This window comes from Salvelinus sp. IW2-2015, linkage group LG36 (assembly GCF_002910315.2).
Source record: "Salvelinus sp. IW2-2015 linkage group LG36, ASM291031v2, whole genome shotgun sequence".
NCBI lineage: Eukaryota > Metazoa > Chordata > Actinopteri > Salmoniformes > Salmonidae > Salvelinus > Salvelinus sp. IW2-2015.
This window is the reverse complement of record NC_036875.1, coordinates 25,406,651-25,424,275: the sequence shown is the minus strand read 5'-3', so window position 1 is coordinate 25,424,275 and position 17,625 is coordinate 25,406,651. Positions and strand designations below refer to the sequence as shown.

Here is a 17,625-nt window from a genome sequence, read left to right as displayed (position 1 = left end):
AAAATTGAAGTCTATGATTTGATATTTGATAGAGCAGTCTGACTGAGCGATGGTAGGCAGCAGCAGGCTCGTAAGCATTAATTCAAACAGCACTTTCGTGCGTTTGCCAGAAGCTCTTCACAATGCATCAAGCATTGAGCTGTTTTATGACTTCAAGCCTATCAACTCCCGAGATTAGGCTGGTGTAACCGATGTGAAATGGCTAGCTAGTTAGCGGGGTGCGCTATGGCAAACAACACCAGCATTAAGGCAAGATTTCACAATTCGCAAAAGAAAGGGAGAGGGTATGAGAGAGTGCAGACGTACATCGTCATGTCACATTACTGATGATCGCTGTCAAAAGTAGTTGCGTGTCCCCTTGTTATCTCGCCAACGCAGGCCGAGATTCTTGTGCTTCTACGGACGTGCGAGCGGAGATGAACACTTGTGTCCGATCGGTGTGAGAGCGGCATGCTTTACGAGCGAGGTCTGTGGTTGTTGTCTATAGTCATGTGTTTGCACTTGGTTAGTAAACCTCTATACTCAGGAGCAGCAATACTCGGCATAGTTCGATGAGACGCGGAATCTCATGTTATACTGCTACACACATGGGCAATGACTCTAGATTTCCTTATGTCATAAGAACAGTCCAATATATAAGTTCAACGGGAGCATTATCGAAAAATATAAACAACACTTATTGCTGATAGAGAAGAAGAATAATGGAGTTCTAATAATTTCCTTAACATAAATATAGCTCAACGCTTGTATAATTATATCATTTCAAACGTACACATAAAGCGAATATTGAAGAGACTCATCTAAGTGTCATTTCATCATTGTTCTCAGTGTTTGTACATGGAAGCATAGAGGGAACAACATTTTAAGAGCAGTAAAATGAGCCAAATTTTCTTACATAGCAACATATTTGCACTTTAACTTCTTCTCCAACACTTTGTTTTTGCATTATTTAAACCAAATTGTAACATGTTTACGTATTATTATTTTTCGTGTCATACTCAAAATTTGGATTTAAGTGAATTGTATTATTCATTCCGTAATCATCTTATAGTTCGAGATTCACAACATGGTGTTCAGAGTATACATGTGATTGTTCCACTTAAGGTCAATTAGCCAATTAAAGAAACACACTTATACAATAAGATTCTAATGTGAAAAGAGAGATCGGTTTTTCCGAGTTTAATATTAATCATGGATTTGCAATAGTCAGGAATAGAAATGAGCATCAAGCTATTGTTTCGGGTTTCCTCTAATTATCTGGGAGAGGGAGTTCTTAAATCAAGACGAGCGCTATCTCTAAAGCAAAAATTCATTAATATAATCGGACCCCCCCCCTACAAATTCTAACACCCCGCTCTCACTATTTTTCACTTCTCCATACACTTAAACTCTTTTCTTTGCATTACCACCTTCAGAGCAGATAATTGAGCATCTGAAGCATAGTGGAACTAATAGCATCTTCTACGCTTCCTCCCTCTCCAACACAATTAAACATAGTGGCGAAAAGTGAATATTTTCGAAAAATACAGTTTGTAGTTTGGTTTAAGTATTGCTACAGCCGCTAGTGACAATTATGGAGGTTTCATATAAGATCATTATATTTTAGCTACATTTTCAAGCTTTTTTTGGGGGCGTTTGCATGAGATAGGTTCTCACTGTTAGATACGCAACATGTACCAGACTTACACAATAAGCTTATGTACGTTTTCTAACTTGTCAGATTTGTGGTTGAAACGAAAGCATACCAAACAGTGGAAGATGAGAGGATAAAACAAGATGTTGAAGGAATTCAAAATAACAAGGGTTGTTTGTGTTAAATTTGGCCACTTATGAACATATAACCACACGAGTAGGTGTGTGAAGTATAAGAACGAAAATTTATCAAAAGTAAACGTTTTAGAGTAGAGTTTGACATTGGTAGAACCAATGGTTAAGACATGGTATTGTCGTAACCCGGAATTGATCATGCTACCACAACAATATCAGCTAACAAAGGCAGCCATCTCGAGCGTGAGTACAGCAGACCACTACCTTATCATAACTAACGGTATATGATTAACCTTACTGGGATTGGTGGACATCACGTCACTCTTCTTTAAGAATATCGTAGCCATAGCGGCATTAGCTTAATAGCTTAGTAGTCACAACTAATCTTGTACTTATAGAACGTGATGGCACGTGTATTGGTTAGCCTGGTTACACCTCTAGGTGAAAACGTACGCTCGACACTGGGCGAGGAGCTAGAATGGAGAGTAGTTTGGAGTATGTCACTCTACTTTTGCTAGCATAGTAGGCGCTAAAGGTGCATGATGTAGTGCTTAGAGTTCCAAGCTTCAAGTGAAGTCCCTCCACATAACTAAAAACATAATCATACCTGTTCAGAGACAAAACCAACGAATAATATACATCTCTAGCTACCACACAATTGTTCTTATCGGGTGTCAACAACAAGAATAGACACCAAATATTGAGAAACTTTTCCTATGCTCAGATACATAAGAAGCTTTTGATATGTGGTAAATTACAGTTCTTTTAGTGAGTTTCCCTATGTCATTGCTCTGTATACAGGCTAAAATTAGTCACTGATATAGACAAAGTTTAGTTTGTAATATGTACATCACAGAAAACGGTTCCTGAATCATTTATCCTAAAAATCATTTTATTAGGAGACTGTTTTTGAACATCTATAAGAAACATCGTGTTATCTGTTGCGAGTGTGAAACTGCTAGTTTAAATCTGTTAAAACAAAGGAATCTGTTTGATCTAAACTTAGTGTAGAAGTTGAGTGAGAGAGAAAATGATTTCTCAGGAGCAAACTAAACTGCGTGTTATTGCTCATTTCCCCTGAACCATCTCTCAAAAGAGGTTGTATGAATTTGGTAAATTTAGGACATTTGTCCGTAATAAAAGAGGACATACACATAAATCACATCTAAAAACAAGCTTGTTTGACGGTGTCTGATCTTTGACCAGTTGACCCAGTAACAAACATAACGACACATTATAGGACATAGTCATAAAAGCTAGGAGATACAAATAGCAAAATTGTGCGTACAAGAAAAATGCCAAAATCTAGCTAAAGCACATTTCAATATATTAATATGAAGTCTTAGCAGGGGGCAGTGATATATGCAATCTATGATATATGCAGATTCTATCTCATTATATGTGTCAATTTAAAAAATGCGGGACACTGCGAGATCGCTACATGCTAACTCGAGAGTTAATGCATACGATTGAGACGATACGCATATAGTCAGGAGGCGACAGGTGAGTGTATGACACAACTAATAGTGATAAACCGTCACACAAGAATAATAAAAATGAAGAAGTAACCTCAGTCACAATCTGCAATGGCTGTGGCTACTCTTAGTTATAAGAAGTGGTCTAATAATGTGAAACAACCCCTTTTTAAATAATTAAGTAGACACACTATAAGAAACGTCCCGACTATAGTGGAGCCAGTGATTTGATGCGTGAGTGGCGAGATCATTCTAAGCATCATCTTGAGTTATAGTGAGAGACATAGCTATAAAAATGAGTCTTGTGCGTAGACAGTAATGTATGCAACATTAAGACACATTAAGAGGCATACAGGACAGTGGAGATAGTCAGAGCACCTGGATCAGTGAGGGAGTTAGCCAACGAGTTAGAGAGAAAGTGAATTAAAGCACGGTGTGTGTTTTTTCAGAGAAGGGGGATGAGCTGACATTTTCATCAGAAAGGGCAGAGAGTGGAGGCGACAGGACATAGTCTGAAGCTGAGTCCATACCCCCCACCCAGACTCCCTCCTCCCTCTCGACAGTGTCTGTTTGTCCATCCATCCCCCCCAGGGCTTGAGCGTAGACCTACTGGAAAGGTCACTTAGTCTCTCTCTCTCTCTCTCTCTCTCTCTCTCTCTCTCTCTCTCTCTCTCTCTCTCTCTCTCTCTCTCTCTCTCTCTCTCTCTCTCTCTCTCTCTCTCTCTCTCTCTCTCTCTCTCTCTCTCTAGTGTATGTCGGTATTGTTTTAGTGATTCACCATAGTGAAGGCGTAGGCTCAGGTCTTCTGGGTCTCTATGTTTTTGGTTGGATAGGTTTATAAATTTCTTTCTTAGGTTTTTGCATTCTTCAAACCATTTGTCATTGTTAAGTTTCGTCGGTTTTATGTTTGACATTTCTAGATTGATAGGGGAGCTGAGAGGTCAAATATACTTTTAGGTTTTTTACTGTCAAGTTTACACCTTTACTATTACAGTGGAACGTTTTGTCAAGAAGTTGTCTAAAAGGGATTGAATTTGTTGTTGCCTAATTGTTTTTTGGTAGGTTTTCTACACTACTTTCCTTCCATCTACAGCATTTTTTTTATATTATTCTGTTCCTTTGGCTTTCATGCCTCATGATTTAGTATTGCGCTGTTCAAGTAGACTGTGATTTTGTTGATCTAATAGGTCTCTCTCCATTTCTCTCTCTTTCTCTGCAATTCAATTTCAATTTAAGGGCTTTATTGACATGGGAAACATATGTTAACATTGCCAAAGCAAGTGAAGTAGATAATAAACTAAGTATAACATAATAACACACAGAAATACGAGCCTTTGGTCATTAATATGGTTGAATCCGGAAACTATCATTTCGAAAACAAAACGTTTATTCTTTCAGTGAAATACGGAACCGTTCCGTATTTTATCTAACGGGGGCATCCCTAAGTCTAAATATTGCTGTTACATTGTACAACCTTCAATGTTATGTCATAATTATGTACAATTCTGGCAAATTAATTACGGTCTTTGTTAGGAATAAATGGACTTCACACAGTTCGCAACGAGCCAGGCGGCCCAAACTGCTGCATATACCCTGACTGCTTGCACGGAACGCAAGAGAAGTGACACAATTTCCCTAATTATGAGAAATTCATGTTAGCAGGCAATATTAACTAAATATGCAGGTTTAGAAATATATACTTGTGTATTGATTTTAAAGAAAGGCATTGATGTTTATGGTTAGGTGCAACGACAATGCTAAATCATCACCCGTTTGGCGAAGTAGGCTGTGATTCAATGAGGAGACCAAGGTGCGGCGTGGTAGGCGAAAATCTTACTTTTATTAAAATGAACACCGAAAAACAACAAAATACAAAACGAACGTAAAGTTCTGCAGGCTACACAGCAACTATACAAAATCAAGATCCCACAAACTAAGGTGGGGAAAAGGCTGCCTAAGTATGATCCCCAATCAGAGACAACGATAGACAGCTGCCTCTGATTGGGAACCATGCCAGGCCAAACAAAGAAATAGGAAAACTAGATTGCCCACCCTAGTCACACCCTGACCTAACCAAAATAGAGAATTAAAAGGATCTCTAAGGTCAGGGCGTGACAGCACCGCATTGATTATATGCAACGCAGGACACTCTAGATAAACTAGTAATATCATCAACCATGTGTAGTTAACTAGTGATTATATGAAGATTGATTGTTTTTTATAAGTTTAATGCTACCTAGCAACTTGCCTTGGCTTCTTTCTGCCCTCACGTAACAGGTAGTCAGCCTGCCACGCAGGCTCCTCGTGGAGTGCAATGTAAGGCAGGTGGTTAGAGCGTTGGACTAGTAACCGGAAAGTTGCAAAAACGAATCCCCGATCTGACAAGGTAAAAATCTGTCGTTCTGCCCCTGAACAAGGCAGTTAACTCACCGTTCCTAGGCCATCATTGAAAATAAGAATGTGTTCTTAACTGACTTGCCTAGTTAACCTGTTTGGGACAGGGGGCAGCATTTTCACGTTCGGATGAAAAGCGTGCCCAGAGTAAACTTCCTGCTACTCAGGCCAAGAAGCTAATATTTGCATATTATTAGTAGTTTTGGATAGAAAACACTCTGATGTTTCTAAAACTGTTTGAATGATGTCTGTGAGTATAACAGAACTCATATGGCAGGCAAAAACCTGAGAAAAATCCAACCAGGAAGTGGGAAATCTGAGGTTTGTAGTTTTTCAACTCATTGCCTTTCTAATATACAGTGTAAATGGGATCATATTGCACTTCCTAAGGCTTCCACTAGATATCAACAGTCTTTAGAACCTTGTTTCAGGCTTCTACTGTGAAGGAGGAGAGAATAAGAGCTGATTGAGTAAGAGGTCTGGCAGAATGCTATGAGTTGGTCATGCGTGTAGCCGTGAGATGACCCTGCGTTCCATTGCATTTCTAAAGACAAAGGAATTGCCGGTTGAAACATTATTGAAGATTCATGTTAAAAACATCCTAAAGATTGATTCTATACATTGTTTGACATGTTTCTACAAACTGTAATATAACCTTTTGGACTTTTTTTGTCTGAACTTTCGCCTGGACTTGCCCGCGCCTCGTGAGTTTGGATTTGTGAACTAAACGTGCTAACAAAAAGGAGGTATTTGGACATAAATTATGGACTTTATCGAACAAAACAAACATTTATTGTGGAACTGGGATCCCTGGGAGTGCATTCTGATGAAAATCATCAAAGTTAAGTGAAATATTTATAATGCTATTTCTGACTTCGTTTGACTCAAACATGGCGGATATCTGTTTGAGTCGTTTTGGTCTCTGAGCGCCGTACTCAGATTATTGCATGGTTTGCTTTTTCCGTAAAGTTTTTTTGAAATCTGACACAGCGGTTGCATTAAGGAGAAGTATATCTTTAATTCTGTGAATAACATTTGTATCTTTTATCAATGTTTATTATGAGTATTTCTGTAAATTGATGTGGCTCTGTGCAAATTCACGGTGTTTTGGAGCAAGCCAAATGTAAACTGAGGTTTTTGGATATAAAATATGAACTTGATCGAACAAAACATACATGTATTGTGTAACATGTTGTCCCGGAGTGTCACCTGATGAAGAATATCAAAGGTTAGTAATTAATTTGATCTCTATTTCTGCTTTTTGTGACTCCTCTCTTTGGTTGGAAAATCGCTGTATGCTTTCTGTGACTAGTTGCTGACCTAACATAGTGATATGTTCTGCTTTCGCCGAAAAGCCTTTTTGAAATCGAACAACACTGTGGTTGGATTAACGAGAATTTTATCTTTAAAATGGTGTCTAATACTTGTATGTTTGAGAAATTTGAATTATGAGATTTCTGTTGATTGAATTTGGCGCCCTGCAATTTCATTGGCTGTTGGCGAGGGTGTTGGCGTCCGCTAGCGGAATCCCGTTCCCAGACAGGTTAACAAGAAGTTAAGCTTTAATTTGGTGTATTGCACTTGTGAATGTATGAAAAATATTTTTGAATTTCACGCTCTGCCTTTTCAGCGGATGTTGTCGAGGGGTTCCGCTAGCCTCAAGAAGTTTTTAAATAAAGGTGTAAAAATTATTATATATATATATATGTCCAAAAATACCGATTTCCGATTGTTATGAAAACTTGAAATCGGCCCTAATTAATCGGCCATTCCGATTAATCGGTCGACCTCTAGTCTGTGCCACCAGTAAGTACAGATAGTAGGATAAATCCCCTCGCAGTCCCCGCAACCGGACAACTTTCTCATGGCTTCTAGAAAAAAATGCTGTCGGCATGCTCAACCGGTGTCGCTCATTCAGCCGACAGAAACTTCCAACGGTTCTCCCCATTAAGCAACGAGTCGGAGTCAGAGACAGCCTTCTCAGGTCTCTCCTCCACCCATAACGGGGTATGAGCCGCCGAATCCTCACTCCATTATCTCTGACAAATTGAAAACCCTAATCATTGGTGACTCCATTACCGCAATATTAGACTTAAAAAAAAGCATCCAATCCAGCAATCATACACTGTTACCAGGGGGCAGGGCTACCGACGTTAAGGCTAATTTGAAAATGGTTCTGGCTAAGGCTAAAACTGGCAAGTGTAGAGAGTATTGAGATATTGTTATCCACTTCTGAACCAACGATGTTAGGATGAAACAGTCAGAGGTCGCCATGATCAACATAGCATCCGTGTGTAAATTAGCTAGAAAGATGTGTTGACATCAAGTAATTGTCTAGGGCCCCCTCCCAGTTAGGTGGAGTGATGAGCTCTACAGCAGTCTCATAACTCAATCGCTGGTTGAAAACTGTTTTCTGCCCCTCCCAAAAGATAGAATTTGTAGATAATTGGCCCTCTTTCTGGGAGCCTGTTGAGGAGTGACAGACTCCATCCTAGCTGGAGGGGTGCTCTCATCTTATCTACGAACATAGACAGGGCTCTAACTCCYCTAGCTCCACAATGARATAGGATGCAGGCCAGGCAGCAGGCTGTTAGCCAGCCTGACAGCTAAGTGGAGTCTRCCAYTAGCRCAGTCAGTGTAGTCAGCTCAGCTRMCYATTRAGACYKTGTCTGTGCCTCGAYCTAGGTTGGGCAAAACTAAACATGGCGGTGTTCGCCTTAGCAATCTCACTGGAATAAAGACCTCCTCCATTCCTGTCATTATTGAAAGAGATCGTGAAAGAGATCCCTCAATTCCAAGGCAGTTATAGTCAATGAACTAATCACTGATCATAATCTTGATGTGATTGGCCTGACTGAAACATGGCTTAGGCCTTATGAATTTACTGTGTTAAATGAGACCTCTCCTCCTGGTTACACGAGTAACCATATCCCCCGCGCATCCCGCAAAGGCAGAGGTGTTGCTAACATTTACGATAGCAAATTTCAATTTACCCACCCCAAAATGACAGCGTTTTCATCTTTTGAGCTTCAAGTCATGAAATCTATGCACTCGATCACGTTTAATATCTACTGATTACAGGCCTCCTGGGCCGAATACAGAGTTCCTCACTGAGTTCCCTGAATTCCTATCGGACCTTGTAGTCATGGCAGATAATATTCATATTGTTGGTGACTTTAATATTCACATGGAAAAGTGCACAGACTCACTCCAAAAGGCCTTTGGAGCCATCATCGACTCAGTGGGTTTTGTCTAACATGTCTCCGGACCTACTCATTGCCACAAGTTTTGTCTAAATGTTTTTCCTCATAATCCTGGACTATCGGACCACCATCTTATTACGTTTGCAATGGCAACAAATAATCTGCTAAGACCCCAACCAAGGATCATCAAAAGCSGTGCTATAAATTCTCGGACAACCCAAAGATTCCTAGATGCCCATCCAGACTCCCTCCACCTTCCCAAGGATGTCAGAGTACAAAAATCTGAGGATCTAAATTTAACCTTGCGTAATACACTAGATGCAGACGCATCCCTAAAAACAAAAAAACATTTGTCACAAGAAACTAGCTCCCTGGTATACAGAAAATACCCGAGCCCTGAAGCAAGCTTCCAGAAAATTGGAACGGAGATGGCGCTCCACCAAACTGAAAGTCTTCCGACTAGCTTGGAAAGAAAGCACTGTGCAATATCGAAGAGCCTCACTGCTACTCGATCATCCTATTTTTTCAATCTAATTGAGGAGAATAAGAACAATCCAAAATGTATATTCGATACTGTCGCAAAGCTAACTAAAAAGCAGTATTTCCCAAGAGAGGATGCCTTTCACTTCAGCAGTGATGAATTCATGAACTTCTTTGATGAAAAGATCATGATCATTAGAAAGAAAATTGTGGACTCCTCTTTGAATCTGCGTATTTCTCCAAAGCTCAGCTGTCCTGAGTCTGCACAAAACTGYCAGGACCTAGGATCGATGGAAACAGTCAAGTTTTTTAATCCTATAACTCTTGACACATTCATGAAGATAGTCATGGCCTTCAAACCTTCAAGCTGCATAATGGACCCCATTCCTACTAAACTATTGAAAGAGCTACTTCCTGTGCTTGGCCCTCCTATGTCGAACATAATAAACAGCTCCCTATCCACCGGATGTGTACCAAACTTACTAAAAGTGGCAGTAATAGAGCCTCTCTTGAAAATGCCAAACCGTGACCCAGAAAATATAAAAAACTATCAGCTTATATCGAATCTCCCATTCCTCTCAATTTTTTTTGAAGTTGTGCAGCAGCTCACTGCCTTCCTGAAGACAAATAATGTATACGAAACGCTTSAGTCTGGTTTTAGACCCCATCATAGCACTGAGACTGCACTCGTGAAGGTGGTAAATKACCTGTTAATGGCGTCAGACCAAGGCTCTGCATCTGTCCTCGTGCTCTTAGACCTTAGTGCTGCTTTTGATACCATCGATCACCACATTCTTTTGGAGAGATTGGAAACCTTAATTTGTCTACATGGACAAGTTCTTGCCTGTCGGAAAGATATCAGTTCATCTCTGCGAATGGTTTGTCCTCTGACAAATCAATTGTAATTTCCTGTGTTCCTCAAGTTTTTGTTTTAGGACCACTATTGTTTTCACTTTATATTTAACTCTTGGTGACATCACTCTTGGTGATGTCATTCGGAAACACAATGTTAACTTTAATTGCCAAGCGGACAACACACAGCGGTAGATTTCGATGAAACACGGTGAAGCCCAAAAATTGCCTACCCTGGAAGCCTGTGTTTCAGACATAAGGAAGTGGATGGCAGCACATTTTTACTTTAAAACAGACAAAACAGAGATGCTAGTTCTAGGTCCCAAGAAATAATGAGATCTTCTGTTGGATCTGACAATTAATCTTGATGGTTGTACAGTCGTCTCAAATCAAACTGTGAAGGACCTCGGCATTACTCTGGTCCCTGATCTCTCTTTTGACAAACATATCAAGAATATTTCAAGGACAGGTTTTTTCCATCTTCGTAACATTGCAATAATCAGAAGCTTTTTTTTACAAAAAGGATGCAGAAAAGCTAATCCATGCTTTTATCACTTCTAGATTAGACTACTGAAATGCTCTACTCTCCGGTTACCCAGATAAATCACTAAATAAACTTCAGTTAGTGCTAAACACGGCTGCTAGAATCTTGACTAGAATCAAAAATGTGATCATATTACTCCAGTGCTGGCCTCCCTACACTGGCTTCCTGTTAAGGCAAGGGCTGATTTCAAGGTTTTACTGCTAACCTACAAAGAATTACATGGGCTTGCTTCTACCTATCTCTCCGATTTGGTCCTGCCGTACATAACTACACATACGCTACGGTCACTATACACAGGCCTCCTTATTGTCCCTAGAATTTATAAGCAAACAGCTGGAGTGAGGGCTTTCTCCTATAGAGCTAATTTTTATGGAATGGTCTGCCTATCCATGTGAGAGACCTTTAAGTCTTTACTGAAGACTCAAATCATCAGTAGGTCCTATGATAGAGTGTAGTCTGGCCCAGGGGTGCGAAGGTGAACGGAAAGGCACTGGAGCGACGAACTGCCCTGGCCGGTTCCCCTCTCGCCATTGGGATTCTCTCCCTCTGACCCTATTACGGGGGCTGAGTCACTGACTTACTGGTGCGTCACTTGAGTTGGTTGAGTCACTGACATGATCTTCCTGTCCGTTTTGTCGCCCTTTCTGGCTCGCGTGGTGGAGGATATCTTCGTGGGCTATACTCACCCTTGTCTCAGGGTAGTAGGTTGGTGGTCTGTTGATATCCCTCTGGTAGTGTGGGGGCTGTGCGTTTGAAAAGTGGGTGGTGTTATATACTGCCTGGTTGGCCCTGTCCGGGGGTATCGTCATAAGGGGCCACAGTGTCTCCCAACTCCCCGTGTCTCAGCCTCCAGTATCTATGCTGCAATAGTCTATGTGCCGGGAGGCTAGGGTCAGTCTGTTATATCTCTTGTTACTCTCCGCATCTTATTCCGGTGTCCTGCGTAAATTTAAGTATGCTCCCTCTAATTCTCTCTCTCCCTCTCTCACTCTCCTCCCAGAAGACCTGAGCCCTAGGACCATGTCTCAGGACTACCTGGGCTGATGACTCCTTGCTGTCCCCAGTCCACCTGGTCATGCTGCTGTTCCAGTTTCAACTCTTCTGCTTGCGGTTATGGAAATCTGACCTGTTCACCGGACGTGCTACCTTGTCCCAGACCTGCTGTTTTCAACTCTCTCTCTCTACCGCACATGCTATTTCGACCTCTGAATGCCCGGCTATGAAAAGCCAACTGACATTTACTCCTGAGGTGCTGACCTGTTGCACCCTCTACAACCACTGTAATTATTATTTGACCCTGCTGGTCATCTATGAACATTTGAATATCTTGTAGAACAATCTGGCCTTAATGGCCATGTACTGTTATAATCTCCACCCGGCACAGCCAGAAGAGGACTGGACACCCCTCAAAGCCTGGTTCCTCTCTAGGTTTCTGCCTTTCTAGGGAGTTTTTCCTAGCCACCATGCTTCTACATCTGCATTACTTGGTGTTTGAGGTTTTAGGCTGGGTTTCTGTACAGCACTTTGAGATATCAGCTGATGTAAACATGGCTTCATAAATACATTTGATTGATTGATTGCTACTATACTATGACATATCTACAACGCAAAATCAATGTGTGTATATAATGCTTATGTTATCATATGTGTGTGYCTGTGTGTGTCTCTTCACTGTCCCCGCTGTTCCATAAGGTGTATTTGCATTATTTCATGAGTTACTTGATGTGGAAAGTTGCATATTGTTGCATACATCACTGTCCCTGCTATGACTATTAAAGGTCAACTGCCCCTTAGAACCAACTTCTCTGGTTTTAAACGGCCCCTGTGTCAGTAATATGCGACAAAAACATTATTTGTAGTGTCAAAATTAACTACAAAGTGTAAACAGGTCAATGTCGGTTATGTGTAACCAACTAGCCTACCTGGTTAAATAAAACATTTTAACTAGGCAAGTCAGTTAAGAACAAATTCTTACGTACAATGACGGGCTCCCGGGGAACAGTGGGTTAACTGCCTTGTTCAGGGGCAGAATGACAGATTTCTTTTTTTTTACCTTGTCAGCTCCGGGATTCGATCCCATGACTTACTTGGGGTTCGGTTTGGATTAGAATTACGTCAACAATTTATGCCTCCTTTCACCTATTAACATTATGGCACTGTGTTTTCTGGGATAAACACTGGGCGACTGGGCGAGTTCACCCGCTGTTAACGCTGTGTTTTCTGGGATAAACACTGGGCGACTGGGCGAGTTCACCATCTGTTAACGCTGTGTTTTCTGGGATAAACACTGGGCGACTGGGCGAGTTCACCATCTGTTAACGCTGTTAACTTCAAGTAGGTTTCGGTTTTGCTAGGGCATTGTGGATCGGGATTGGCAAGTTCAAATACAGCGATAGAAAGTGTTTTTTAATATATTTTTTTAGTTTTAAGCCTATCCCAAACCTTTACATTAACCATTCAGAGTGAATGCCTAACCTTAACCTTAAACACTTAAACACAAAATGTGACGTTTGGAACAACTTTGAAATTTGACATTTGAGAAACATGGATGAACGTCTAATTCTGACATGAAACTGTGTGAGCTAGTTGAAAGGCAGGTTGTTGTGTTATTCAAACTGAGGTTTGTTTCCACTAACTCAGCCAGATCTGCTCTACACGTCACACTGCTTTCTGATTCATCACTGTGGTTACCCAACCACTGCTGACAGAGAGACCTGGRTGACGCACAGATACCCATTTCATCTGCAATAACTGTGTCTTTCCGTGTGTGTGTGCGTGCGTGCGTGCGTGCGTGTGTGCGTGCGTGTGTGTGTGAGTGAGAAAGGTGCCCAACCAAGCTAAAACGGACAAATCCAGGTCCAACTAAGGCCCTCTAAAACAGGGGACTAATATCCTATTCTCAGAGATAGGAAAGGAGAGCTAAGAAGAGGAACCCTGTGAGAGAGAGCGAGCAGAGTGGGAGTGAGGAGAGAAAGATAAAAGCGAGGGAGTGAGCGGGAGAGAGGGTGATAGAGAGATGTAGTGGTGCTTGAGTTCTGACTGTGGAGATGAGGTCCTGGTACTGTGGTGTGTGTGTGTGTGTGTCTGTGTGTGTGTCTTAGTCTGTGTGTGTGTGTGTGTGGACGTGTTTAACAAGAATAGTAAATGAAAATAAATTTGACCAACTGGGGACATTTTGTTAGTCCCCACAAAATCCCCAGGAGGTCAAATGCTATTTCTAAGGAGTTTAGGGTTAAGGTTAGAATCAGTGTTAGGTTTAGAATTAGGTTTAGGGTTAGGAGCTAGGGTTAGTTTTAGGGGTTAGGGTTACGAGCTAAGGTTAGGTTTTAGGGTTATGTTTTTGGGTTTAGGTTAGGGTAAGAGTACAGGTTGGCTTAGGGTTAGGTTAGGTTGGTTAGGGAAAATAGGATTTTGAATGGGATAAGGGTTAAGGTTAGGGTAAGAAGTACATAGGTTAGGCTTAGGTGTTAGGTTAGGGTGTTTAGGGAAAATAGGATTTTGAATGGGATAGGGTTAAGGTTAGGTAAGAGTAACGGTTAGGCTTAGGGTTAGGGGTTAGGTTTAGGTTAGGAAAATAGGATTTTGAATGGGACTGGATTGTGTGTTCCCCGATAAGGTTAGCTGTAACAATACTGTGTGTGGTGTGTGTGTGTGTGTGTGTGTGTGTGTGGTGGTGTGTGTGTGTGTGTTTTTGTGTGGTGTGTGTGTGTTGTGTGTGTGTGTGTGTGTGTGTGTGTGTGTGTGGTGTGTGTTGTGTGTGTGTGGTGTGTTCCTATCCTGTGGGGGGGGTACCATGTCCCAGGTCCCCATGAGGACAAAGGCTATTTTAGGGTTAGAATGAAGGTTTAGATTGGTGTGTGTGGGTTGGTTCTTCTATCCTTGTAGGGACCTAAAATCCCCCAAAGTCCCCACAAGGATAGTAAGACAAGGAACTTTCTCCCTCGTGGGGACATTTCCCACGTCCCTATGAGGACAAAGGCTTATTTAACATTTGGGTTTAGGTTAACGGTTAGGGTTACAATTAGGGTTAGGGTTACAATTTCAAATAGATTTTGATTGGAAATTATGATTTTTAAAGGATTTTGAATGGAAGTTAAGATTTTGAATGGATTTTGAATGGAAATTATGATTTTGAATGGATTTTGAATGAAAATTAATTATAGATTCCCACAAGGATAGAAGAATATAACATGGCATGTGTGTGTGTGTGTGTGTGTAGTTGTGTGTGCGTGCATATGGCCATGTGTGTGTGTTAAGATGGTGTTTTGTGTGGGAGGTCTATAATAATGGAGCAGGCCAGCAGGGTAACGCTCTTTCATATGAAAACATAAACTGGTCTATTTCATAATCATCTGTCCAGATTACCACAGTAAGCCCTGGTTGGCAATAGTCTGTCAACAGCCTCCCTCTGAACCCCACTGCAACGCCACAATTATCCAATTAAAACCCCTGTACAAAACAGCAACACACACACACACACACAACTACTAAATCGTGTACATTTGAGTTGGTAATCTCAAAATAAGCTTATATTGTGCAGATGTATCATACAGCAATCATGAAATGATATAGTGAATATAGTTTACTAGACTCCCTGATACTTTGAACTCAACGTATGGTAAAAAAACAGTAGCTTGGAAAGATGGTTCGTTCTGCAAAGCAGCAGACCTTAAGGTATATTTTCTAATTATTGCAATCAAAAATATCTACATTTCCGACTTATATCACTAGCTGATGTATGGCTAACACGGTGTTACTGTCCATAGACGACAGAAACCTGGCCTGAAAAGACTTCCTGAACACAGTCAGTTAAAAGCATTCAAATGAGTTCAGCTGGGACAGATAGGCCCCCAGAGGACAACTAACCTACAGAAATAGACCGGTAGAAAAGGACAGACAAATCCTAGAAGAAATGAGTAACAACACAGACTTTTAAAGCTGTAACCCAGAGGAACAGAACTAATAGAGGAGAGAAAGGCAGGAAGACTGGAACAGAAAAATAGGTGAGAAATAAGAAGATGGAGAGAGCAGAGTGTTAGCTTGTTGACAGAGGAGACTGCAGATCAGCTCAGAGGTTATTACACAACAGGGTCATTTTAGCCTCTTTTTCTAATGCGCCCACACACACGCACACACACACACACACGCACACACACACCTGGTACTGTGGTGTGGTGTGTGTGTGTTGTCTGTGGTGTGTGCTTAGTCTGTGTGTGTGTGTGTGTGGACTGTGTTAACAAGAATAGTAAATGAAAATAATTTTGACCAACTGGGGACATTTTGTTAGTCCCCACAAAATCCCCAGGAGGTCAATGCTATTTCTAAGGAGTTTGGGTTAAGGTTAGAATCAGTGTTAGGTTTAGAATTAGGTTTAGGGTTAGGAGCTAGGGTTAGTTTTAGGGTTAGGTTACGAGCTAAGGTTAGGTTAGGGTTATGTTTTTGGGTTAAGGTTAGGGTAAGAGTACAGGTTAGGCTTAGGGTTAGGGGTTAGGTTTAGGTTAGGAATAGGATTTTGAATGGATTTTGAATGAAAATTAATTATAGATTCCCACAAGGATAGAGAATATAACATGGCATGTGTGTGTGTGTGTGTAGTTGTGTGTGCGTGCATATGGCCATGTGTTGTGTGTTAAGATGGTGTTTTTGTGTGGGAGGTCTATAATAATGGAGCAGGCCAGCAGGGTAACGCTCTTTCATATGAAAACATAAACTGGTCTATTTCATAATCATCTGTCCAGATTACCACAGTAAGCCCTGGTTGGCAATAGTCTGTCAACAGCCTCCCTCTGAACCCCACTGCAACGCCACTTATCATATTAAAACCCCTGTACAAAACAGCAACAACACACACACACCAAATACTAAATCGTGTACATTTGAGTTGGTAATCTCAAAATACTTATATTGTGCAGATGTATCATACAGCAATCATGAAATGATATAGTGAATATAGTTTACTAGACTCCCTGATACTTTGAACTCAACGTATGGTAAAAAAACAGTAGCTTGGAAAGATGGTTCGTTCTGCAAAGCAGCAGACCTTAAGGTATATTTTCTAATTATTGCAATCAAAATATCTTACATTTCCGACTTATATCACTAGCTGATGTATGGCTAACACGGTGTTACTGTCCATAGACGACAGAAACCTGGCCTGAAAAGACTTCCTGAACACAGTCAGTTAAAAGCATTCAAATGAGTTCAGCTGGGACAGATAGGCCCCCAGAGGACAACTAACCTACAGAAATACCGTAGAAAAGGACAGACAAATCCTAGAAGAAATGAGTAACAACACAGACTTTTAAAGCTGTAACCCAGAGGAACAGAACTAATAGAGGAGAGAAAGGCAGGAAGACTGGAACAGAAAAATAGGTGAGAAATAAGAAGATGGAGAGAGCAGAGTGTTAGCTTGTTGACAGAGGAGCTGCAGATCAGCTCAGAGGTTATTACACAACAGGGTCATTTTAGCCTCTTTTTCTATGCGCCCACAACACACGCCCAACACACACACACACGCACACACACACGCACACACACGTAATCACACACACACACGCAACACACAGCACATCACACACGCACTCAAGCACACACCACACACCACAACACGCACCACACACCACACAACGCACGCACACACAGACACACACACGCACGCCTGCACAGACACAATGTAATTGTGCTTTCATTTTCTACGCAGACTGAGACTCATGGACATAAACCACTCTCTTTCACACATACTCACACACACAAATACACACGCACACATAACACACACACACACGCACACAAATACACAGTACATACACCACAGTACATAATAAATACCTTCCTTGGTGCCTGACTGGGAGCAGTCTGGCCGGGTGCGGATGTGAAGGGGGAGGCCAGGCGCAGCAGTATGGCCCCCTGG

The 17,625-nt window shown here is 41.3% G+C and overlaps 1 protein-coding gene across 1 annotated transcript in view; it reads right to left on the bottom strand.

The window, feature by feature from the left end:
* Positions 1 to 17,625, bottom strand: part of gucy1a2 (guanylate cyclase 1, soluble, alpha 2) — a 56,325-nt gene that overhangs the window by 24,623 nt on the left and 14,077 nt on the right. Inside the window, 2 exon segments of the mRNA XM_023980748.3 lie at positions 17,544 to 17,585; positions 17,588 to 17,625. Of these exon segments, the coding sequence (XP_023836516.1) occupies positions 17,544 to 17,585; positions 17,588 to 17,625 (80 nt within the window).